The 24,686-nt window shown below is 46.1% G+C and overlaps 1 protein-coding gene across 2 annotated transcripts in view; it reads right to left on the reverse strand.

Moving 5' to 3' along the window:
* LOC115463176 (polypyrimidine tract-binding protein 3-like) overlaps positions 1 to 24,686 on the reverse strand; it is a 224,109-nt gene that overhangs the window by 124,097 nt on the left and 75,326 nt on the right. For both annotated transcript variants that reach the window (XM_030193442.1, XM_030193441.1), the window contains exon 5: positions 9,297 to 9,443. In XM_030193442.1, the coding sequence (XP_030049302.1) occupies positions 9,297 to 9,443 (147 nt within the window). The remainder of the gene's footprint in view (positions 1 to 9,296; positions 9,444 to 24,686) is intronic.

Here is a 24,686-nt window from a genome sequence, read left to right on the forward strand (position 1 = left end):
TCCTATCTTTATGCATATGATCTCCCTGAATGGAGGAAAAAGCCTCAACAGACTCCTTAATTCAGCTATCCAGCTTTTTAATTCATGGAGTTCTGTCATCATCGGCAAAAAACCCCTCTTTCTATAGTTTATTTATTTAGTTGCATTTGTATCCCACATTTTCCCACCTATTTGCGGGCTCAGTGTGGCTTACAATACATTGTAAATGATGGGAATACAGTTTCTTACATTACATTACATTTCGATTATGGGTTACATTGTGAGCAGATTAAGGATGACAAGATCAGATCAGTCGCCTTAGGGGCGTGGAAACTAAAGGATGTGGTGTGGGTGAGTTACTACGCTGATCGAATAATAACAAGTGAGCGATGGGGTAGACAGTTTTTATCTGTGGGTAGATATTGAATGGGAGAGTACGGGGACGTGGAGTACGTGGGGTAATATCTTGAGGCATTGTTATGATGTATATGGGATTTATATGTTTTGCTCCTTGCGGTATGTTTTGTCAAAGAGATGGGTCTTCAATCGTTTGCGGAAGTCTGTCAACTCGTAGACCGCTCTCAGGCCGCGTGGTAGTGCGTTCCAGAGTTGCGTGCTCTTGTAGGAGAAGGTTGAAGCGTGTAGTCCTTTATACTTTATGCCTTTGCACTTAGGGAAGTGGAGGTTGAGGAAAGTTCTGGATGATTTTTTGGCGTTTCTGGGTGGCAGGTCTACCAAGTCGGACATGTATGCTGGGGCTTCACTGTGAATGATTTTATGCACTAATGTGCATATGTTAAAGGTGTGTTCCTTTGTCTAACTTTTGTCATCATCGGCAAAAAAACCCTCTTTCTATAGTGTGTTCCTTTGTCTAACTTCCGTAATTATATAAACCAGCACTTATCTTGTTTAATTGCTGTGTTCATACTGCTGCCACTTCGTCTTGTTTCGCCACAGCTGACTTTGGCCAAGGTTTCGGTATGTCTGTCGTCCTGCCTCAGGGTCCGTGGTTTTTCTGACTTTTACTGCAGTCTGACTCCGTTCCTTTTATCTTGCTGCATCATATGCCTGGAGTAGATTTCCTGAACTGGTACATCAAGCTCCATCTCTGGCCGTCTTCAAATCTAAGCTAAAAGCCCACCTTTTTGATGCTGCTTTTAACTCCTAACCCTTATTCACTTGTTCAGAACCCTTATTTTATCATCCTCACCTTAATATTCCCTTATCTCTTGTTTGTCCTGTTTGTCTGTCCTAATTAGATTGTAAGCTCTGTCGAGCAGGAATTGTCTCTTCATGAAGTGTACAGCGCTGCGTACATCTAGTAGCGCTATAGAAATGGTAAGTAGTAGTAGCCAAGACATCCAACCCCGCCGAGCGAGGATCTCTCCGTCTGCTGAAAAAGGACGGGACTTTGGCATTTGTGCTTAAGGCCATAAGATCCACTACAGGCGTTCCCCATTTGGCACACATTTGAAGGAACACTTTGTCTGCGAGTTCCCACTCCGCAGGGTCGATTTGATACCTGCTTAGAAAGTCGGCTTGCACGTTGTTCTGACCTGCTATGTGAGCTGCTGACAGAAGCTGCAGATGTAGCTCGGCCCACTGGCATATCTGAGCGGCCTTTGCGGCCACTGTTTGACACTGAGTGCCGCCTTGTTGATTTATGTAGGCCACTGCTGTCGTGTTGTCCGACAGAACTCTGACAGCCAGTCCCTCCAGAGTCTTGTGAAAGGCCAGAAGAGCCTGGAATATCGCTCTCAGTTCCAAGCGATTGATGGACCACCCCGTTTCCTCGGGTGTCCACAGACCCTGGGCATAGCTTCCCTGGCAATGTGCTCCCCAGCCCTTCAGGCTGGCATCTGTTACCACCAGACACCAATCGGGAAGCGCTAGTGGCATTCCTTGCCGCAGCATGCTGTCTGAGAGCCACCACTCCATACTGAGTCGGGCCGCAGGGAGCCACGCGAGTCTGCGTTGATAATCCTGGGACGTAGGAGACCATCGTTGAAGCAGAGCAATCTGCAGAGGTCTCATGTGCACTCTCGCCCATGGCACCACTTCCAAGGTAGCCGTCATCGACCCCAACAGCTGGACAAAGTCCCAAGCTCGCGGGCGAGGCATCCTCAGGAGCAGACGGCCCCGAGTCTGAAGCTTGTACCGCCTTTGGTCGGGTAGAAAGATAAACCCCGAGGCCGTGTTGAACCGGACCCCCAAATATTCTAGAGATTGAGAGGGGGTCAGGTGACTTTTGGGTATACTGACGACCAAGCCCAGAGATTGAAGTACTGAGACCACTCTGGCTGTTACATGACAACTGTCTTCTGCAGAGTCTGCTCTGATGAGCAGGTCGTCGAGATATGGGAGAACCTAGATACCCTCTCGCCAGAGAAAAGCAGCTACTACCACCATTACCTTGGAAAAGGTTCAGGGAGCTGTGGTGAGGCCAAAAGGCAAGGCCCGAAACTGGAAATGATTAACCAACACCGCAAACCAGAGGAACCGTTGGTGCGGGGGCCATATAGGAATGTGCAAGTAAACTTCTTTTAGGTCCAGAGACGTGAGGAATTCTCCTGGCTGTACCGCCGCAATGACGGAGCGCAGGGTTTCCATGTGAAAATGCCGCACTCTTAGTGACTCGTTGACTTTCTTAAAGTCAAGAATGGGCCAAAAAGACCCGCCTTTTCGCAGCACCACAAAATAAATGGAGTAATGACCGCAGCCGTGTTCAGCGGGAGGCACAGGGATCACCGCTCCAAGGTGCAACAAGACTTGTAAGGTCTCCTCTACTGCCGCCCGTTTGATGGCAGTACCGCATCAGGACTCCACAAACACGACTCTCACCGGGGGCACCAAATTCCAATTGGTAACCTTCTCTGATCAGGTCCAGGACCCACTGATCTGAGGTAATCTTGGTCCACTCTTCGAGAAAGAGGGAAAGGCGTCCTCCTACAGCTGTAAAGGAGGAGTGGTCCGGCGTCCCATCATTGTGGAGGACGGCCCTGAACTCCTGGCCTTGAACCTGCCACTGCGGAGCATTTGTCCGAGCGAAAAAAGTTCCTCTGCTGAAAGCAGGCACGTTGAGTAAACCCAGCAGAGCACCCCGGGCGATACCTTCTAGCTTCACGGAAGCGAGGTTTGGAGGAGGAAGAACGACTTGACCCTTGGAAGAAGGCCGCGGCCTATCCTCAGGTAACCGCTGGGGTTTAGCATCCCCCAGGTCTTTAATAATCTTCTCCAACTGCTCTCCAAATAACTGAAGGCCCCAAAAGGGCAACTTCACCAGCCTTTGCTTAGAGGCCATGTCAGCCACCCAATGCCGTAGCCATAGAAGGCGGCGGGTGGACACCGCCACAGACATCTGTTTAGCCGAAGCTCTGACCAGATCATAGAGGGCGTCAGCCAAAAATGACAAGGCTGACTCCATGTGCGGTGCAACCGCAGCAAGGGACTCCGCACCATCCACGGGCTGTTCCACTGCCTGTTGTAACCAAGAGAGGCAGGTTCGAGTAGCATAAGAACTGCAAACAGACACCCTTAAGGCTAGGCCCGAAATCTCAAAGGATCGTTTTAGTGCTGATTCCAGCCGCCGGTCCTGAATATCCTTCAGGGCGACCCCTCCCTCTACTGGGAGGGTGGTCTTTTTTTGTCACCGCCGTGACTAAGGCATCCACTTTAGACATCCCAAAACGGGCCAAGTGCTACTCACTCAGAGGGTAAAGATGCCCCATCGCCCTGGCCACTTTCAAGGGCCCCTCGGGGTCAGCCCATTGAGCAGAAATAAGCTCTTGTATGGAGTCATGCAAAGGAAAGACACGAGCAGGCTTCTTAGTACTCGCCATCCTCGGCTTGCCAGAGGAGGCCTCGTCTTGAACAGGGTCATCAATAGAGAGAGCCTGTAAGGCATCAGAGATAAGTGCTGGCAGATCATCGCGGTGAAAAATCCGAACCGCAGTGGGATCACCCAGATCCAGTGGCAAACCGGCTCCTTCCTCTCGCTCTTCAGACCACGAAGGCCTGCCAGACCCCTCAGAGTTCCCACAGCCCGACCACGGGGGGGAGCGCCACTCTCCAACGGGCAATTTACCAGTCTATGCTTAGCGTGCATCCAACGCTCAGGGGAATCCACGTCTGGCATCAGCCCTGGGCCATCATCAGTCGGAGGGGAACCAGGTAGCAACGTAGTGTCATACACCTGCGGCAGAGCTCTTTTCAGCATGAAGGCTTTATGTAAAATAAGCACGAACTCGGGGGAGAAAAACTCACCCTGATCTCTCATCTCCGAATTAGGAGCCACGGGGAATGGAGCTCCTCTGGTAGCCTTGGCCCGAGGCGCCCCTCTGCTCTAAGACTCCTCCGCAACCGCGGGGGTCGAGCCATGCGGCGCTTCCAAGATGGCGCCCGCTGCCAGCTCCATCGAGTGGGAAGAATCATCGCTCGCCATGCTCATACTGACTCTACCGTCTAAACAGCACGTTTTACAGAGCCCTGCTGCTGATCTGTGCTTGCCACAACGGGAACAGCGCTTAACTCCCTCAGCAGCCATCACTGAAAAACGGCAGAAAATTCAAAATGGCGGCTTCGCGCCAAAATCACCCCGATCGGAACGTCGTCCGCGGGCCCTCCCAGGAGGAGCTGAGTACCACTCTTACCTCAAAGGACCGAGTCCACGAGCTCCGGTCACGTTGCACAGTCAGGAAAAGCCTCAGAAACAGCAGCGCTGTCAAAGCGAGATTTCTTTTTTTTTTTTTTTAACACTGTGAGGAAAGTTGGAGGCAAACAGCTACAGAGGTACTCCAGAGGCAGAAGAGGGTGGGAAAGGCAGGGAAAGGGCGAACCTATATGCCTGCATCCACACAGGGGGAAGGGTAAGGCAGGGAAAGGGCGAACCTATGTGCCTTTAAAGTGGGCTCCACTTAGCCACAACATCCCTGCTACAACTGGCAAAAGCACAGGAGCCACCCCAGGCAGAATCTTGAAGCAGCTGAACAAGCTGCGTCCAACCCTGCTGGGAGATAGAGAAATACTAAGAGGCAGATGGAGCTAGCCGTCCTAGAGGCACTATGGTTTTCAGTGTTCTCTATCTCCCCCTGCTGGTAGGTGGACACAACTCATTCGTAATGGATTCATCTGCTGCTGATAAGGAAAAGTGTTTTTTGCTGTTCAGTGACAGAGGAACTAGAGCATGAGAGACTTAATTTCTTCTTCTATCTCAATGATAATGGCAAGAGGAGAGTATGATGGAAGAATGGTTACTTGTGACAGGAAAATTGGCCTAGGTACTCTACACTACATGATCATGTTTTATTAGAAATTCCATGTGCAAAAACTAAGGGGGGGGGGAGGGAGGGTGAAAGGGTTATTAAGGTAGATCTTCTAAATGCTAAATCAATTAAGATAGGACATTTAATTAAGAAGTGTTCTTAGAAATGGTAGGCAACAATTAAAAATTTTAATTGCAATGAATCACACAAACATTTTTATTGCGCAATTAATCACACTTAATCACGGAATGCATTTTGGGCATATGCTTTTCCAATTTTTTTTTTTACATTGACTCACACACCTTTCTGAACAGAAGCTCAGCATGGCTGATTATCCTTTACAACATGCTATTCAATTAGGGGTGAATAACAATTAGACATTTTAATCAAAATTAATCATAGTATTAAAAATTGTAGTCATATGATTAGTCGTACTTCTGGGATAGATGGCTTGGTACTAGTAAATTCCCAGTGCATGGAAAGTTTTTAAACCTGCTGAATATAATGAAAAGTTGCATACACACACTTCCTTCCCACAGCACATTGTTCCCCCTCCTCTCCTTACAGGTACCTACCTTTCTCCTCTCCTGCTGCATCCTTCCCCCTCTACATAAACCCAAGTATCTCCCCTTCTGCTATTAAACCTTTTATCCCTGACACTCAAAACAACAATTTCTCTTCTTTCCTGCTGATGACCTCCCCCCTCCACCCCCGCATTTATCTGGCTTTTCATAGGGTATCTGGCAGCGATTCCCACATGCTACTTGCAACTGATGTTGATGCCTTCCCTCTGCTACGTTATTGGCAAGGTGAAATAAGATAAACAGGGAAGAGAAAGCAAAGCAATGGACAACAGACTACAGTTAAAAATTTTGATCTTGATTAAAAAAAATTTAATTGTAATGAAAATAGGGGGGGAAAACAATTATTTAATCACATTAATAGTGCACTAAATGCCCACTCCTAGTTCTTATACAATCAATCATCCAGATAGGATGTCACATTAACCCCAAGTGCATAGGTGCTCTGCTACTCTAGCTAGCATATTCTGTAAACAGAAGTGGAGCAGATGCGAAGTTAAAAAGCAGGATGCATTGCTGGTGTTCTTTCCCTATTACAAGAAACTACCCAGATAGAGGCGATATTCTGCACTTCTATCTGGACACTATGCAGATAATTCAGAACAGAAACACTGCTGTCAAGTTCTACAGATAATAGAGCTCAATAATGCCATTATCGAGATAACCTTGGTGGTTCGTAGCATACCCAGGTATTTGGCGCTACTATTCAGATACCAATTGGCACTGACTATCTGGAACATATTATACAGTGGTGGAAATAAGTATTTGATCCCTTGCTGATTTTGTAAGTTTGCCCACTGACAAAGACATGAGCAGCCCATAATTGAAGGGTAGGTTATTGGTAACAGTGAGAGATAGCACATCACAAATTAAATCCGGAAAATCACATTGTGGAAAGTATATGAATTTATTTGCATTCTGCAGAGGGAAATAAGTATTTAATCCCTCTGGCAAACAAGACCTAATACTTGGTGGCAAAATCCTTGTTGGCAAGCACAGCGGTCAGACGTCTTCTGTAGTTGATGATGAGGTTTGCACACATGTCAGGAGGAATTTTGGTCCACTCCTCTTTGCAGATCATCTCTAAATCATTAAGAGTTCTGGGCTGTCGCTTGGCAACTCGCAGCTTCAGCTCCCTCCATAAGTTTTCAATGGGATTAAGGTCTGGTGACTGGCTAGGCCACTCCATGACCCTAATGTGCTTCTTCCTGAGCCACTCCTTTGTTGCCTTGGCTGTATGTTTTGGGTCATTGTCGTGCTGGAAGACCCAGCCACGACCCATTTTTAAGGCCCTGGCGGAGGGAAGGAGGTTGTCACTCAGAATTGTACGGTACATGGCCCCATCCATTCTCCCATTGATGCGGTGAAGTAGTCCTGTGCCCTTAGCAGAGAAACACCCCCAAAACATAACATTTCCACCTCCATGCTTGACAGTGGGGACGGTGTTCTTTGGGTCATAGGCAGCATTTCTCTTCCTCCAAACACGGCGAGTTGAGTTCATGCCAAAGAGCTCAATTTTTGTCTCATCTGACCACAGCACCTTCTCCCAATCACTCTCGGCATCATCCAGGTGTTCACTGGCAAACTTCAGACGGGCCGTCACATGTGCCTTCCGGAGCAGGGGGACCTTGCGGGCACTGCAGGATTGCAATCCGTTATGTCGTAATGTGTTACCAATGGTTTTCGTGGTGACAGTGGTCCCAGCTGCCTTGAGATCATTGACAAGTTCCCCCCTTGTAGTTGTAGGCTGATTTCTAACCTTCCTCATGATCAAGGATACCCCACGAGGTGAGATTTTGCGTGGAGCCCCAGATCTTTGTCGATTGACAGTCATTTTGTACTTCTTCCATTTTCTTACTATGGCACCAACAGTTGTCTCCTTCTCGCCCAGCGTCTTACTGATGGTTTTGTAGCCCATTCCAGCCTTGTGCAGGTGTATGATCTTGTCCCTGACATCCTTAGACAGCTCCTTGCTCTTGGCCATTTTGTAGAGGTTAGAGTCTGACTGATTCACTGAGTCTGTGGACAGGTGTCTTTCATACAGGTGACCATTGCCGACAGCTGTCTGTCATGCAGGTAACGAGTTGATTTGGAGCATCTACCTGGTCTGTAGGGGCCAGATCTCTTACTGGTTGGTGGGGGATCAAATACTTATTTCCCTCTGCAGAATGCAAATAAATTCATATACTTTCCACAATGTGATTTTCCAGATTTAATTTGTGATGTGCTATCTCTCACTGTTACCAATAACCTACCCTTCAATTATGGGCTGCTCATGTCTTTGTCAGTGGGCAAACTTACAAAATCAGCAAGGGATCAAATACTTATTTCCACCACTGTATGCTATGGCTGGAATTTAAAAGAATGGCAATTACAGAATTGAAATACTGACCCAACAGTTTCTGTCTCTTGTTGCACAGGTTGCCGAGTTTCACACTCTTCTTGAATATTTTACCTGTTTGAGTACCATAGTATCAGAGGTGAAAGCAAACTATAATGTTTGCTTAGGGATAATCTTTGCAGGTGCTCTTTTCTGTAGCTTTTTGTGCAGGTGTTCTATGCACATGTACTCTATTCAGCTAACTTGTTCCGCTGTACCAACAATTTATGTGCAGTGATTGGTTGTCTCCATGCTCGGGCTCTCTTTAGCAGAGGAGGCCCCCAATGCACAGAGGATGCTGAAGGATAAGCAGATGGCACAAATGAGTCATCCAAGGTAGAGACTGAGTCCTTGCATTCTGTTCTTTTATGTTCAGAAAGAGTACATATTTTGGACTAGTCCCTGAATTGAAGTGCATGGCACTGAGGGCCCTCCTCTTGATGGCACATGGAATGGAAATGGTTGGTCACACCTGGATCTGGCTCCAGTTATAATAGACCATTTTCCCCTCAAATGGCCACTTTTAGAAATCCCACAGAACGCCAAAGATGGTGTCTGCTATGTGTAAACACTGTATTTCTAGAAAACCAAGAATGGGAGAGGTTTTATTTAAAAAAAAAAAAAATCAGAGTAAAAAAGCCCAACCCATCCCCCCCACAAAAAAAACCAAACACCACCACAAACAGTAAAAGGGAAAATGTGGAAACTAGTTGAGGAAACAGCCAGATTGTACCCATGTAAGCTTGGCCTAGTGGTTAGAACACCGGTCTTGCAATCCAGAGGTGGCCAGTTCAAAACCCGCTGCTGCTCCTTATGATCTTGGGCAAGTCACTTAACCCTCCATTGCCTCAGGTACAAGCCCTCCTGGGTCAGAGAAATATCCAATGTACCTGAATGTAACTCACCCTGCGCTACTACTGAAAAAGGTGTGAGCAAAATCTAAATAAATAAATAATCAGGACTTTATCATGTGTCTCTACAAAGTACCAAATATAGCTGGAAGCACTTTATCACTAATAAAAAAAAAATTGAAACAAAAGCTAGATATACACAGCTGATCAACATTCAGACTGGTTTCAGTTTTCATGCTCTTACCTGATACAGTACTTCCAAAGTGACAGGGTAGAAGAGGTTTTCAACAATGATTCTGAGAACAGGGCTCTGGCCAGGAAGTAAGGAGACCTCATTGGAAAGCCCTCCAGACTGTACAGAGTTCACTGCATGCAGAGCAGCTTGGGCTCTCTAGGAATAACAAACAAACAAAAAAAGACAAAACACAAATGTCTGTAAATAAGTGGACAAACAGTATTAAGTATTTTTCCCAAATGAAGAGTGCAATAATATACTGTTCCTAACTACAGATACTTATTAACCACTGTACAACCTTTAACAGAAAAAACATTCTTTACAAAAAGTAACTAATTTCTTCTTTATTTGGACCTCATAGTGGGCAGTCCCACATACTATCTTAGTAGACCACTGGATATCAGAAGAAGGAGTTCCTATGGCACTTCTTTCCTTCCAAGATCTCTTCTGATGATGCTTTCCTCTCAGTCCACTTAGTATACTCCTGAACTTGTCAAAATTGGCGGCCATTTTTGACAAGTTCAGGAGTATACTATGAGATGCGAACCTCTTCCCTGAAGAAGGATTATGAAACCTGGCCATATCGGCGGAGGTTTGACTCAGTTGAAAAATTGCTGCTAAAATTAAGTAACTTCAATATGCATCTCAAAAGTTAAAGTTATAAGTTAGTACTTTTCCAGATTATGACCTTTAAGGATCACTACTTTTATAAATAAAAAAAATCTAAAAAAAGGAAAAAGCTATAAAGAAAAATTATTTGAAAGCTACGGGTAGATCAATGAAGATTTGTACAGCACCATGAACACATGGGACGCTGTTCCCAAATGGTTATGCTGTCAGCTACTCTGAAAATCCCCGTTAGGAAAGTAACTAAGTCAGAGTGAAGATTTAAAAGTTATGTGCTTTTGGACTGTGTGTATGATAAGAATTGGGATTGTTGGGACAGAATTAAGTGGATGTTAGATTTAAGTCCCCACACCAGTAAGAGACGGTCTCTTTAAATAGATTCCTCTCAGTCCAAGCATCTAACAATAAGGAGTAAATATCCCTGGAAAATTTTAAAATGAGCATAAGCTTGCATTATATCTATACCAGGACAAAGCTTGAGCCACATTGGGAAAAGAGGAAGGGTCAGGTCAGGAGAAACCAGACCTACCAAAGCAGAAGCAGCAAACACCAATATAGCAAGGAATAAAGTTTCACAGCACACAAAAGTGGAGACGACCAAAAAAGGACCTCACACCAAGGATGTCCAAAAAATTTTAAAAAAGGCTCGTGTTTTGGCCTAAATCAGGAGTCTAGAAGATCAATTAACAAATATATCTCTTCAAAAGGTCTCTTAGATGAGCATAGAGAAACGGAATCCTTACTGACACTCATCTAAGTGCACAGGGTAACAAGACACATACAACTGCTCCATTGTAGTGTTCAAAAGTGCCAGTGGTCTCCTCCACTGTTGTGTGCATTGCTTTCTGTGGAGACTTATGGACTTTTCTTTTAGGAAGAAATCCAAACCTTTTTTAAACTCCTCTAAACTAACTGCTTTTACAACATTCTCTGGCAGTGAATTCCAGAGTTCAATTACACGCTGAGTGAAGAAATATTTTCTCCGATTTGTTTTAAGTTTATTATTTTGTAGCTTCATTGCATGCCCCCTAGTCCTAGTATTTTTTGAAAGAGAAACAAGCAAGTCTCATCTACCAGATCCACTCCACTCATTATTTTATAGACCTCTATCATACTTCACTCAGCCATCTTTTCTCCAAGCTGAAGAGCCCTAGCTGCTTCAGCCTTCCCTCACAGGGAAATTGTCCCATCCCATTTATCATTTTCTTCGCCCTTCTCTGTATCTAATTCCACTATATCTTTTTTTTTTTTTTGATGTGGTGAGCAGCATTGCACACAGCATTCAAGGTGCAGTTGTACAATAGAGGGATACTAAGGATTTTAACAGTCTCATTTTTGTTTTCCATTCCTTTCCTGATAATATGTAACATTCTATTTGCTTTCTTCACCGCCTCTGCACACTTGAGCAGAGGGTTTCAATGTATTGTCAACTATGACACCTAGATCCTTTTCCTGGTCAGCAACTCCTAATGTGGAACCTTACATCATGTAGCTATAGTTTGGGTTCCTCTTTCCCACATGCATCACTTTGCATTTGCTCACATTAAATGTCATCTGCCATTTGGATGCCTAGTCTCCCAGTCTCTTAAGGTCCTCTTGCAATTTTTCAAAAACCTCTTCTGATTTAACAACTTTGAATATCAGCAAATTTAAATACGTCACTAGTTATCCCCATATCTAGATCATTTATAAATATGTTAAAAAGCAGTGGTCCCAGCACAGATCCCTGGGGAACCCCACTAACTACCCTTCTCCATTGAGAATACTGACCATTTAATCCTACTCTGTTTTCTATCTTTTAAACAGTTTTTAATCCACAACCAAATGCTACCTCCTATCCCATAACTTTCCAATTTCCTCTGGAGTCTTTCATGAGGTACTTTATCAAATGCCTTTTGAAAATCCAGATACACAATATCAACCGGCTCACCTTTATCCTGATGTTTGCTTCACCCCTTCAAAGAAATGTAATAGATTGGTGAGGCAAGATTTCCCTTCACTAAATCAATGTTGGCTTTGTCTCATTAATCCATGCTTATGTATATGCTCTGTAAATTTGTTCTTTATAAATATTGTCTACCATTTTGCCCGGCATCAATGTCCGGCTCGCCAGTCTAGACCGGATCACCTCTCGAGCCTTTTTAAAAAAATTGGCGTTACATTGGCCATCCTCCAATCTTCCGGTACCAGGCTTGATTTTAAAGATAAATTACATATTACTAAAAATAGTTCTGCAAGTTTATTTTTCTATTCTATCAATACTACTACTACTTATATACCATCTGGTCTAGGTAATCGCTACTCTTCAATTTGTGAAATTGCCCCATTACATCTTCCAGGTTTACAGACATTTGATTCAGTTTCTCTGACTTTCTCAAGCACTGAATACCATTTCTGGCACAGGCATCTCTCCCACATCTTCCTTGGTGAAGACCGAAGCAAAGAATTCATTTAATCTCTCCACTATGACCTTGTCTTCCTTGAGTGCCCCTTTTACCTCTCAGTCATCTAGCAGTTCAACTAATTCTTTTGCCAGCTTCTTGCTTATAATATACCCAAAAAAGGTTTTATTATGTGTTTTTACCTCCAAAGTCTCTTTGCCTTCCTTATCAGCTCTTCGCATTTGACTTGCCATTCTTTATGCTGTTTCCTATTATTTTTCAGTTGGATCCTTCTTCCATATTCTGAAGGATTTTCTTTTAGCTCTAATAGCTTCCTTTACCTCACTTTTTTACCATGCCAGCTGTCATTTGGTCTTTCTTCCTCCTTTTTTAATATATGGAATATATTTGGCCTGTTTCCTTTTGAAAAGCATCCACACCTGATGTAAAATTTTGACCTTTGCAGCTGCTCCTCTTTTTTTTTATTTTTTTTAACCATTCTTCTCATTTTATCATAGTCTCCTTTTTGAAAGTTAAATGCTAACTTTATTGGTTTTCCTGTGTGTACTTACTCCAGAGCTTATATCAAATCTGATCCTGTTATGATTACTTTTACCAAGAGGCCCCAGCACCATTACCTCCTGCACCAGATCATGTGCTCCACTAAGGACTAGATCTAGAATTGTTCCTCCTCTTGTTGGCTCCTGAACCTGCTGCTCCATAAATCAGTCCTTGATTTCATCAAGAAATTTTACCTCCCTAGCCTGCCCTGTTACATTTACCCAGTCAATATTGGGGAAATCACCCATTGTGTTCCCCAGTTTGTTAGCCTCCTTAATTTCTGATAACACTTCTACATCTGTCTGTTCATTCTGGCCAGGTGGCCGGTAGTACATTCTTATCACTATCCTTTTCCCCTTTTCACATGGAATTTCAATCCATATGGATTCCAAGATAGGTTCCGTGTCCTGCAGAATTTTTAGTCTATTCGACTAAAGGCCATCCTTAACATAAAATGCTACCCCTCCATCAATTCGATCTACTTTATCACTGTGATATAATTTGTATCCTGGTATGATATTGACCCACTGGTTATCCTCCTCAGGTCTCAGAGATGCGTATTGTATCTATTTTTTCATTTACTGCAATATATTGTAACTCTCCCATCTAACTCCCTCCATCCCAGCAAAGTGGTTTACAAAGTAAAAATAAATCATAGCTACAGAAAAAACTCCAGATAGGATAGAGAAAGACAAAGGTTAATACCAGTCATTTAGAGATACAATAGAGTCTATTAGTCATCCAGTAAACTTCACATACAGCCATATCAGATTATCATATCAGAACATGGGTTATTGCCATCCAGCGGTGGAAGGTAGTCAACTAGTATCGCCAAATGCTAGTTTGAATAGGTGGGTTTTAAGGGTCATTTTGAACTTAGAAATCACAAGCTCAAAGCAGGGTGTTGCAGGGAGAGAACTCCATAAGGATGGGGGTGACACTGTAAAAGGCTGTATGTCTGGTGGAATTAACCTAGCGGCAGCCGGTGAGCAGATATGTAAGCGTCAACCATTCAAGGATCCGAAGAGTCTGGGGAGTGCATATAGGGTTATTGCAGAGAACAGATATGGAGGCGAGGTATCCCAGAGGGTCAGGGGCAAGACTATTTTGAATGCAAAAGCTAACTGAGAGCCAGTGGTGCTGAAGAGGAGGGTAATGTGGTCGAGAACCACTCCCTGAATACAGGATACTGCAATTGGTGCACCATTAGCCTCGATTTTCTCTTTTGCAAAAATAAATTTCTGTAATGCATCATTGAGCTTATTCACTTCTACGGAAGAACACTGGAACGATTTGAAATACATATAGCCACTTTGGAAAGAATACCAAACAGGGCTATATGCTCCTTTAGATTCAACAAGAAGGGAGATGTTTTAAAGTGTCCACTGACTTTTCCCATGAGACACAGATAATGGCCTGACATATCTGTTAAATCATTAGTCACTGTATGCATAGATACTTCATGAAGACATCTACCTATTTCAAAGGGAAAATTAGGTTCTTACCTTGGTAATTTTCTTTCCTTTAGTCATAGCAGATGAATCCATTACGAGTGGGCTGTGCCCATCAACCAGCAGGGGGAGATAAACCATAGTGCCTCTTCAGTATTTGAAGCTTCCAAAGCAGTGCTACACCGCAAAGCATAACAACATGAACTTTCCTCACAGCAGATGAACGCCCCAAAACTGGAGCTATAATTCAAAGGAGGGAATGAACTCATCCTCCTGGACGAAATGAACAGAAATCCTGATGACTGTTTTCCAACTTCTCCCAATGAGGGAACATATTCACAGGAAAAACTGAACATAAAAGTAACATGAATCACATAATGAACAAAAGAGGGAGGGCTCATGGATTCATCTGCTATAAGGAAAGAAAATTACCAAGGTAAGAACCTAATTTTCCCTTCCTTGTCATCAAGCAGATGAATCCATTACGAGTGGGATGTATCAAAGGAATCCCTAGATAGGGTGGGAAGAATCCACACCACGCGCCAGCACATGTGATCCAAAATGCGCGTCTCTCCTGGCAGCCACATCCAGCCTGTAATGTCGGGCAAAAGAGAGCTTCGATGCCCAAGTAGCTGCACTACATATCTCTTGAAGAAAGAGTGCTCCAGTTTCAGCCCAAGAAGAGGAAATCGCTCTTGTGGAATGTGCCTTAAAGGCTTCAGGCGGAGGCCGGCCAGATAGCAGATATGCTGAAAAGATAGCTTCTCTGAGCCAACGGGCTATAGTGGCCTTAGACGCTGGAGACCTTCTGCATGGACCTGACAAAAGAACAAAAAGATGGTCAGAGGTCCTGAAGGCATTTGACATGTGCAGATATTGCAACAGAGCCCTTCGCACATCCAGAAGGTGCAACTGCCCATAGGCCTGTGAAAACTCCTCTTTACATAAGTACATAAGCACTGCCACGCTGGGAAAAACCCTCCATTGCCTGCCGCATTGAGCCTGCCATGAGTGGGAAAGCGCGGGGTACAAATGTAACAAAAAAAAAAAAAAAAAAAGGACCAAAGGTCCATCAAGCCCATCACTCTGTCTCTGACAGCGGACAATCCAGGCCCCAAGAACCTGGCAAAAACCCAGAATTTAATAACGATCAATGGACTTTTCCTTCAGGAATCTGTCCAGACCCCCTTTAAACTCAGCAAGGCCAGCTGCCGTCACTACCTTCTCCGGCAATGAGTTCCAGAGTCTAACCACACGCTGAGTAAAGAAAAACTCTCTCCAATTTGTTTTAAACCTACGACATTCTAATTTCATCTTGTGTCCCCTAGTTCTATTATTGTTAGAAAGCGTAAACAAACGCTTCACATCTGTCCGCTCTACCCCACTCATTATTTTGTAGACCTCTATCATATCACCCCTCAGCCACCTTTTCTCCAGGCTAAAGAGTCCTAGCCGTCTTAACCTCTCCTCATAAGGTAGTCGTCCCATCCCTATTATCATTTTCGTCGCCCTTCTCTGCACCTTCTCCAATTCCTTTATGTCTTTTTTGAGATGAGGCGACCAGAACTGAACACAATACTCCAGGTGCGGTCGCACCATGGAGCGATATAACGGCATTATAACATCCTCATGCTTGTTTTCCATCCCTTTTTTAATAATACTCAACATTCTGTTCGCCTTCTTAGCCGCCACAGCACATTGAGCGGAAGATTTCAACGTTTTATCCACGATGACTCCCAGATCCTTTTCTCGGTCCGTAACTCCTAAAGGAGGGCAGTAAAATAGGCTGGTTTAGGTGAAACGCTGAAACCACCTTAGGCATGAAGGAAGGCACCGTACGTACCATTACTCCGGACTCAGAATTGCAGAAATGGGTCTCGACAGGACAGCGCCTGGAGTTCAGATACCTGTCTCGCCGATGTCACGGCCACCAAAAAGTCCATCTTTAAGGTCACATCCTTCTCCGAAGCTCACCTAAGCGGCTCGAAGGGCGAACACTGAAGGGCCTTTAACACTAACCCCAGGTTCCAGGCCGAACACGGAGCCTGCACGGGAGGACGGAGCCGAAGCACCCCTCTAAGAAATTGTGTCACATCCGGGCAAGCAGCCAGAGAGAGGCCAGCGACCTTCCCTCGAAAACATGCTAAGGCTGCCACTTGAACACGCAGGGAATTATAGGCCAAGCCTCTTTGTAAACCATCCTGCAAAAAGTCAAGTATCGGCGAGACAAGCCCGCATGATGTGATCGCTTTAGAAGCACACCAAGCCTCAAATTGGTGCCAAATCCTGGCATAAGCCACGGAAGTGGAACACTTGCGGGCCTGTAGGAGAGTGGAAATAACTTTACTGGAATATCCCTTGTCTCTCAATTGCGCCCTCTCAATAGCCATGCCGTATGGGATCCTCTACCAGCATCCACCGGAGGTCCGCATACCACGGCCTCCTGGGCCAATCCGGGGCAATGAGAACCACCTCTCCTTGGTGGAGCCGAATCCGAAGGAGTACTCGCCCTATCAAAGGCCACGGAGGGAACACATACAGGAGGCCCTGAGGCCAGGGTTGAGCCAAGGCATCCAACCCTGCCGAACGAGGATCTCTCCGTCTGCTGTAGAAGCACGGGACTTTGGCATTTGTGCTTAATGCCATAAGATCCATTACGGGCTTTCCCCATTTGGCACATATCTGCAGGAATACTTCGTCTGCAAGTTCCCATTCCGCTGGGTCGATTTGGTTCCTGCTCAGATAATCGGCTTGCACATTGCTCTGACCTGCAATATGAACTGCTGACAGAAACTGCAGATGAAGCTCGGCCCAGTGGCAAATCTGCGCGGCATGCGCGGCTAGTGCTATGCACGGAGTGCCTCCTTGGCGATTTATGTAGGCCACTGCTGTCGTGTTGTCCGACAGAACGCTGACAGCCAATCCTTCCAGGGTCAATTGAAAGGCCAGAAGCGCCTGGAAAATCGCTTTCAACTCCAAGCGATTGATGGACCACTGCGACTCCTCGGGTGTCCAAAATCCCTGGGCATGCCTTCCCCGGCAATGTGCACCCCAGCCCTTCAGGCTGGCATCTGTTACCACCAGTCACCAATTGGGGAGCGCTAGCGGCATTCCTCGCTGCAGCATGCTGTCTGAAAGCCACCACTCCATACTAAGCCGGGCCGCAGGGAGCCACGTGAGTCTGCACTGATAATCCTGAGATAATGGAGACCACCGTTGAAGCAGGGAACACTGCAGAGGTCTCAGGTGCGCTCTCGCACAAGGCACCACGTCCAAAGTGGCCGTCATCGACCCCAACAGCTGGACTATGTCCCAAGCTCGCGGGCAAGGCATCCTCAGGAGCAGACGGACCTGGTTCTGAAGCTTGCACCGCCTTTGCTCGGGTAGGAAGACCATCCCCAAGGCTGTGTCGAACCGGACCCCCAAATATTCTACAGATTGAGAGGGGGGTCAGGTGACTTTTGGCTACATTGACGACCCAGCCCAGAGATTGCAGTACTGAGACCACTCTGGCTGTAACCTGATGACTCTCTTCTGCAGAGTCTGCTCTGATGAGCCAGTCGTCTAGGTACAGGTGAACCCGGATACCCTCTTGCCTGAGAAAGCACCATTACACCTTGGAAAAGGTTCAGGGAGCTGTGGCGAGGCCAAAAGGCAAGGCCCGAAGCTGGAAGTTTTCCCATCACCGCAAAACGCAGTAATCTCTGGTGCGGGGGCCAAATTGGTATGTGCAAGTAAGCTTCTTTCAGGTCCAGAGACATGAGAAACTCTCCTGGCTGTACCGCCGCTATGACGGAGCGCAGGGTTTCCATGTGAAAATGCCGCACTTCAGAGACTTGTTGACTTGTTTTAAGCCTAGGATAGACCAAAAAGACTCTCCTTTGTGGCACCACAAAGTAAATGGCGTAACGGCCAGAGCCGCATTCGGCGAGAGGCACGTGGGAAACCGCCCCAATGTGAATCAAGCCTTGTAAGGTCTCCTCTACCGCCGCCCGTTTGGCGGCAGAAACGCATCGGGACTCCACAAACACGTCTCTTATCAGGGCGTTGAATTCTATTCTGTAGCCTTCTCTGATCAGGTCCAAGACCCACTGATCTGAGGTAATCTTGGCCCACTCCTCGAGAAAGAGGGAAAGTCATCCTCCTATCACAAGAACCGAGGAGGGGGCCGGCGCACCATCACTGAGAGGGTTGCCCTTGAACTCCAGGTCTTGAGCCTACTGCTGCGGAACGTTTGTCCGAGCGAAAGGAGTTCCTCTGCTGAAAACGGGCACGCAAACTGAACCCAGCAGAACGCCCCGGGTGGTACCTTCTAGCTTCACGGAAGCGAGGTCTATAAGAGGAGGGAACCGCCTGATCCTTGGAAAAAGGCCGCGGCCTATCCTCGGGTAAGCGCAGGGGTTTGGCATCCCCCAGGCCTTTCACAATTTTCTCCAAATCCTCACCAAACAGGAGAAGGCCTTGAAAGGGCAACTTCATCCACCTTTGCTTAGAGGCCATGTCAGCTGCTCAATACCGTAGCCACAGAAGACGGCGAGCCGCCAACGCTACAGCCATCTGTTTAGCCAAAGCTCTGACCAGATTATGAAGGGCATCAGCCAAAAATGACAAGGCTGACTCCTCCGTAAGGTGCTCCGCTCCATCTCCGGGCTGTTCCACTGCCTGTTGTAACCAAGCGAAGCAGGCTCTGGCAGCGTAGCAGCTGCATGCAGACGCCCGTAAGGAGAGGCCTGAAATTTCAAAGCACCGTTTCATAGCTGCCTCCAGGCGACGGTCCTGCATGTCCTTCAGGGCAACTCCTCCTTCCACTGGGAGGGTAGTTTTCTTTGTCACAGCCGTGACTAGGGCATCCACTTTAGGCACTGCTAGGCGTGCCAAATGCTCCTCACTTAGAGGGTATAATTGCCCCATAGCCCTGGCGACTTTCAAAGGCCCCTCAGGGTCAGCCCATTGAGCCGTGATAAGCTCTTGGATGGAGTCATGCAAAGGAAAGGTTCGAGCAGGCTTCTTAGTACTTGCCATCCTCGGATTACCGGAGGAGGTCTCAGTACTCCCAGGGTCTTCTATAGAGAGGACCTGCAAGGCATCAGTAATAAGCGCTGGCAGCTCATCGCGGTGGAAAATCCTCACCGCGGAAGGATCATCTGGATCTGGTAGCAATCCTGCACCTTCTTCTGGATCTCCAGACCACGAAGGCCTGCCAGACTCCTCAGAGTCCTCACATCCCAACCACAAGGGGGGGGGGGGGGGGGAAGGGGGTGCCGCCACTCTCTGAATAGGAATCCACCCTTCTGCGCTTGTCTTGCGGCCATCTGTCAGGGGAAAACGCACCTGACGGTAATCCAAGGCCAGACTCCACTGGAGGGGATACAGAAAGCAGGGCCGCAGAGGAACCCTGCGGAAGAGCTCTTTTTAACATGTGTGCATTATGCAGCAATAAAACAAATTCAGGGGAAAATGGCTCAGTCTGGCCTCCCGGTTCCAGTCCGAGGGAAACAGCTCTTTTATTAGCCTCTACATGAAGCGCCCCTCCATGCTCAAACCCCTCCGCCTCAGCGGAGGTCACGCCATGCTGTTCCAAAATGGCACCCGCTGCCAGCTCGACAGAGCGGGAAGGAACATCGCTCGCCATGCTCGGGCTGGCTCTACCGTCTGAAAAGCACGCCTTACAGAGCCCCACTGCAGATTTGTGCTTGCCACAAATGGAACAGCGCTTTACTTTCTCAGCAGCCATCGCTGAAAGCAGCAGAAATTCAAAATGGCGGATTCGCACCAAAATCGTCCCGAACACGGGCCCTCCCTGGAGGAGCAACAAAATGCTCTTACCTCACCAGACCGAGTCTCCGAGCTCTAGTCACTCTGCACAATCAGAAGAAAACCTCTTTTCTGGGATCGCAGCGCCAAAGCGCGACGTGACTTTTTTTTTTTTAACGCTGTGAGGAACGTTTGAGGCAACAGCGAAAGAGGCAAATTTCCAACTCCGGAGGATCAGTAGCGTGGGAAAGGCAGGGAAAGGGCGAACCTATGTGCCTGCATCCACAGCGTATGCAAAGACAGGGACAGGGCTTGCCCATTTGTCTACTTCCACATCGAGGGCCGGGTAAGGCAGGGAAATGGCTAACCTATTTGCCTTTAAAGTAGGCACCATCAGCCACAACACCCCTGCTACAACTGGCAAAAGCACAGGAGCAACCCCAGGCAGATTTTCTGAAGGAGCTTGAACAAGCTGCAACCACCCTGCTGGGGAGATAGAGAATACTGAAGAGGCAGATGGAGCTAGCTGGCCATGAGGCACTATTGTTTTTCAGTGCTCTCTATCTCCCCCTGCTGGTTGATGGACACAATCCACTCGTAATGGATTCATCTGCTTGATGACAAGGAAAATCAATTTTTGTCAGTACAAAGCTTTGTACAAGCGTCCGAAAATCATAGGGTGTAACCATATCTTTCAACTTGCTTAGCACGCAAAGTTGAAAGAACGAAGCAGTGATCACATGTTCCAAATGTTTTTGCATTGTCAGGTTGAAGTCTAGGAAGACTCCCAGGCTGTAGACAAACGGCTTCATAATCACTTTTTCACCTTGATATTCAAACATTATTGGTAGAGAAGAGTCAACAGTCCTACCTACATACATTATTTCTGTCTTTGCTATGTTTAAAGACATCTTGGCCCGATTTATCCACTCAACAATTTTGTCAAAAATATTCTTCATAAGTACATAAGTAAATAAGTAATGCCATACTGGGAAAAGACCAAGGGTCCATAGAGCCCAGCATCCTGTCCACGACAGCGGCCAATCCAGGCCAAGGGCACCTGGCAAGCTTCCCAAACGTACAAACATTCTATACATGTTATTCCTGGAATTTTGGATTTTTCCAAGTCCGTTTAGTAGTGGTTTATGGACTTGTCCTTTAGGAAACCGTCCAACCCCTTTTTAAACTCTGCTAAGCTAACCGCCTTCACCACTTTCTCCGGCAACGAATTCCAGAGTTTAATTACACGTTGGGTGAAGAAAAGGTTTCTCCGATTTGTTTTAAATTTACTACACTGTAGTTTCATTGCATGCCCCCTAGTCCTAGTATTTTTGGAAAGCGTGAACAGACGCTTCACATCCACCTGTTCCACTCCACTCATTATTTTATATACCTCTATCATGTCTCCCCTCAGCCGTCTCTTCTCCAAGCTGTATAGCCCTAGCCTCCTTAGTCTTTCTTCATAGGGAAGTCGTCCCATCCCCGCTATCATTTTAGTTGCCCTTCGCTGCACCTTTTCCAATTCTACTATATCTTTCTTGAGATGCGGAGACCAGAATTGAACACAATACTCAAGGTGCGGTCGCACCATGGAGCGATACAACGGCATTATAACATCCTCACATCTGTTTGCCATACCTTTCCTAATAATACCCAACATTCTATTTGCTTTCTTAGCCGCAGCAGCACACTGTGCAGAAGGTTTCAGTGTGTTATCGACGACGACACCCAGATCCCTTTCTTGGTCCGTAACTCCTAACGTGGAACCTTGCATGACGTAGCTATAATTCGGGTTCTTTTTTCCCACATGCATCACCTTGCACTTGCTCACATTAAACATCATCTGCCATTTAGCCGCCAGTCTCGTAAGGTCCTCTTGTAATTTTTCACAATCCTGTCGCGATTTAACGACTTTGAATAACTTTGTGTCATCAGCAAATTTAATTACCTCGCTAGTTACTCCCATCTCTAAATCATTTATAAATATATTAAAAAGCAGCGGTCCTAGCACAGACCCCTGAGGAACCCCACTAACTACCCTTCTCCATTGTGAATACTGCCCATTTAAACCCACTCTCTGTTTCCTATCCTTCAACCAGTTTTTAATCCACAATAGGACATTTCCTCCTATCCCTCTGTAGCCTTTCATGAGGTACCTTGTCAAACGCCTTTTGAAAATCCAGATACACAATATCAACCGACTCCCCTTTGCCCACATGTTTGTTCACTCCTTCAAAGAATTGAAGTAAATTGGTCAGGCAAGATTTCCCCACACAAAAGCCATGCTGACTTGGTCTCAGTAATCCATGTCCTCGGATGTGCTCTGTAATTTTGTTTTTAATAATAGCCTCTACCATTTTCCCCGGCACCGACGTCAGACTCACCGGTCTATAATTTCCCGGATCTCCCCTGGAGCCTTTTTAAAAAATGGGCGTTACATTGGCCACCCTCCAACCACGCTCGATTTTAAGGATAAGTTGCATATCACTAGCAGTAGCTCCGTAAGCTCGTTTTTCAGTTCTATCAGTACTCTAGGATGAATACCATCCGGTCCAGGAGATTTGCTACTCTTCAGTTTGCCGAACTGCCCCATTACGTCCTCCATGTTTACAGTGAAGTCAGTAAGTTTCTCCGACTCGTCCGCTTGAAATACCATTTCCGACACCGGTATCCCACCCAAATCTTCCTCGGTGAAGACCGAAGCAAAGAATTCATTCAGTCTCTCCGCTACATCTTTGTCTTCCTTGATCGCCCCTTTTACCCCTCGGTCATCCAGCGGCCCAACCGATTCTTTTGCCGGCTTCCTGCTTTTAATATACCGAAAAAAAATTTTACTATGTTTTTTTGCCTCTAATGCTATCTTTTTTTCATACTCCCTCTTGGCCTTCTTAATCTGCGCCTTGCATTTGCTTTGACACTCCTTATGCTGTTTCTTGTTATTTTCAGACAGTTCCTTCTTCCATTTTCTGAAGGCGTTTCTTTTAGCCCTAATAGCTTCCTTCACCTCACTTTTCAACCAGGCCGGGAGTCTTTTGGACTTCCGTCTTTCTTTTCTAATTTGCGGAATATGTATGGCCTGGGCCTCCAGGATGGTATTTTTGAACAGCGTCCACGCCTGTTGTACAGTTTTTACTCTCTCAGTTGCCCCCGTAAGTTTTTTTTTTACCGTTCTTCTCATTTTATCATAGTCTCCTTTTTTAAAGTTAAACGCTAACGTATTTGACTTTCTGTGTACAGTTACTTCAAGGTCGATGTCAAAACTGATCATATTATGGTCACTGTTATCAAGCGGCCCCAGTACCATAACGTCCCTCACCAGATCATGCGCTCCACTAAGGACCAAGTCTAGAATTTTTCCTTCTCTCGTCGGCTCCTGCACTAGTTGCTCCATAAAGCTGTCCTTGATTTCATCAAGGAATTGTATCTCTGTAGCGTGTCCCGATGTTACATTTACCCAGTCTATATTTGGATAATTGAAGTCACCCATTATTATCACATTGCCCATTTTGTTCGCGTCTCTGATTTCTTTTATCATTTCTGTGTCTACCTGCTCATCCTGGCGAGGCGGACGGTAGTACACTCCTATCACCATTTTTTTTCCCTTTTATACATGGAATTTCAACCCACAGTGATTCAAAGGTGTGATTTGTGTCCTGCTGAATTTGTAATCTATCTGAGTCAAGGCTCTCGTTAATATACAATGCTACCCCTCCACCAGTCCGGTCCACCCTATCATTACGATATACTTTGTACCCCGGTATGACAGTGTCCCACTGGTTATCCTCCTTCCACCAGGTCTCAGTAATGCCTATTATATCCAATTTTTCATTTAGTGCAATATATTCCAACTCTCCCATCTTATTTCTTAGACTCCTAGCATTTGCATATAGACATTTCAGAGTATGTTTGTTGTTCTTATTTGCATGATGCTTAGTACCTGACACTATTGATTTGACATCTTTTGTCTGATCTTTAGTTGTATTTAAGGGCACCTGGCCTACCACGGTCTGTTGTGCAACCTCACTATCCAGAAACCCTATCTTCCCTGTTTGTGAGGTATCTTTGCAAGATACCTTTTCCCGAACCATGCGCTTTTGAGCGACTGTCGGCCTTCCCCCCATTTCTAGTTTAAAAGCTGCTCTATCTCCTTTTTAAATGCCGACGTCAGCAGCCTGGTCCCACCCTGGTTAAGGTGGAGCCCATCCTTTCGGAATAGGCTCCCCCTTCCCCAGAATGTTGCCCAGTTTCTAACAAATCTAAAACCCTCCTCCCTGCACCATCGTCTCATCCACGCATTGAGACTCTGGAGCTCTGCCTGTCTCTTGGGCCCTGCACGTGGAACAGGTAGCATTTCAGAAAATGCTACCCTAGAGGATCTGGATTTGAGCTTTCTACCTAAGAGCCTAAATTTGGCTTCCAGAACCTCTCTCCCACATTTTCCTATGTCATTGGTACCCACATGTACCAAGACAGCAGACTCCTCCCCAGCACTATCTAAAATCCTATCTAGGTGACGCGTGAGGTCCGCCACCTTCGCACCAGGCAGGCAAGTCACCAGGCGATCCTCACGTCCACCAGCCACCCAGCTATCTATATGCCTAATGATCGAATCACCAACTACAACA

Source organism: Microcaecilia unicolor, chromosome 2 (genome assembly GCF_901765095.1).
Source record: "Microcaecilia unicolor chromosome 2, aMicUni1.1, whole genome shotgun sequence".
Taxonomy (NCBI): Eukaryota; Metazoa; Chordata; class Amphibia; order Gymnophiona; family Siphonopidae; genus Microcaecilia; species Microcaecilia unicolor.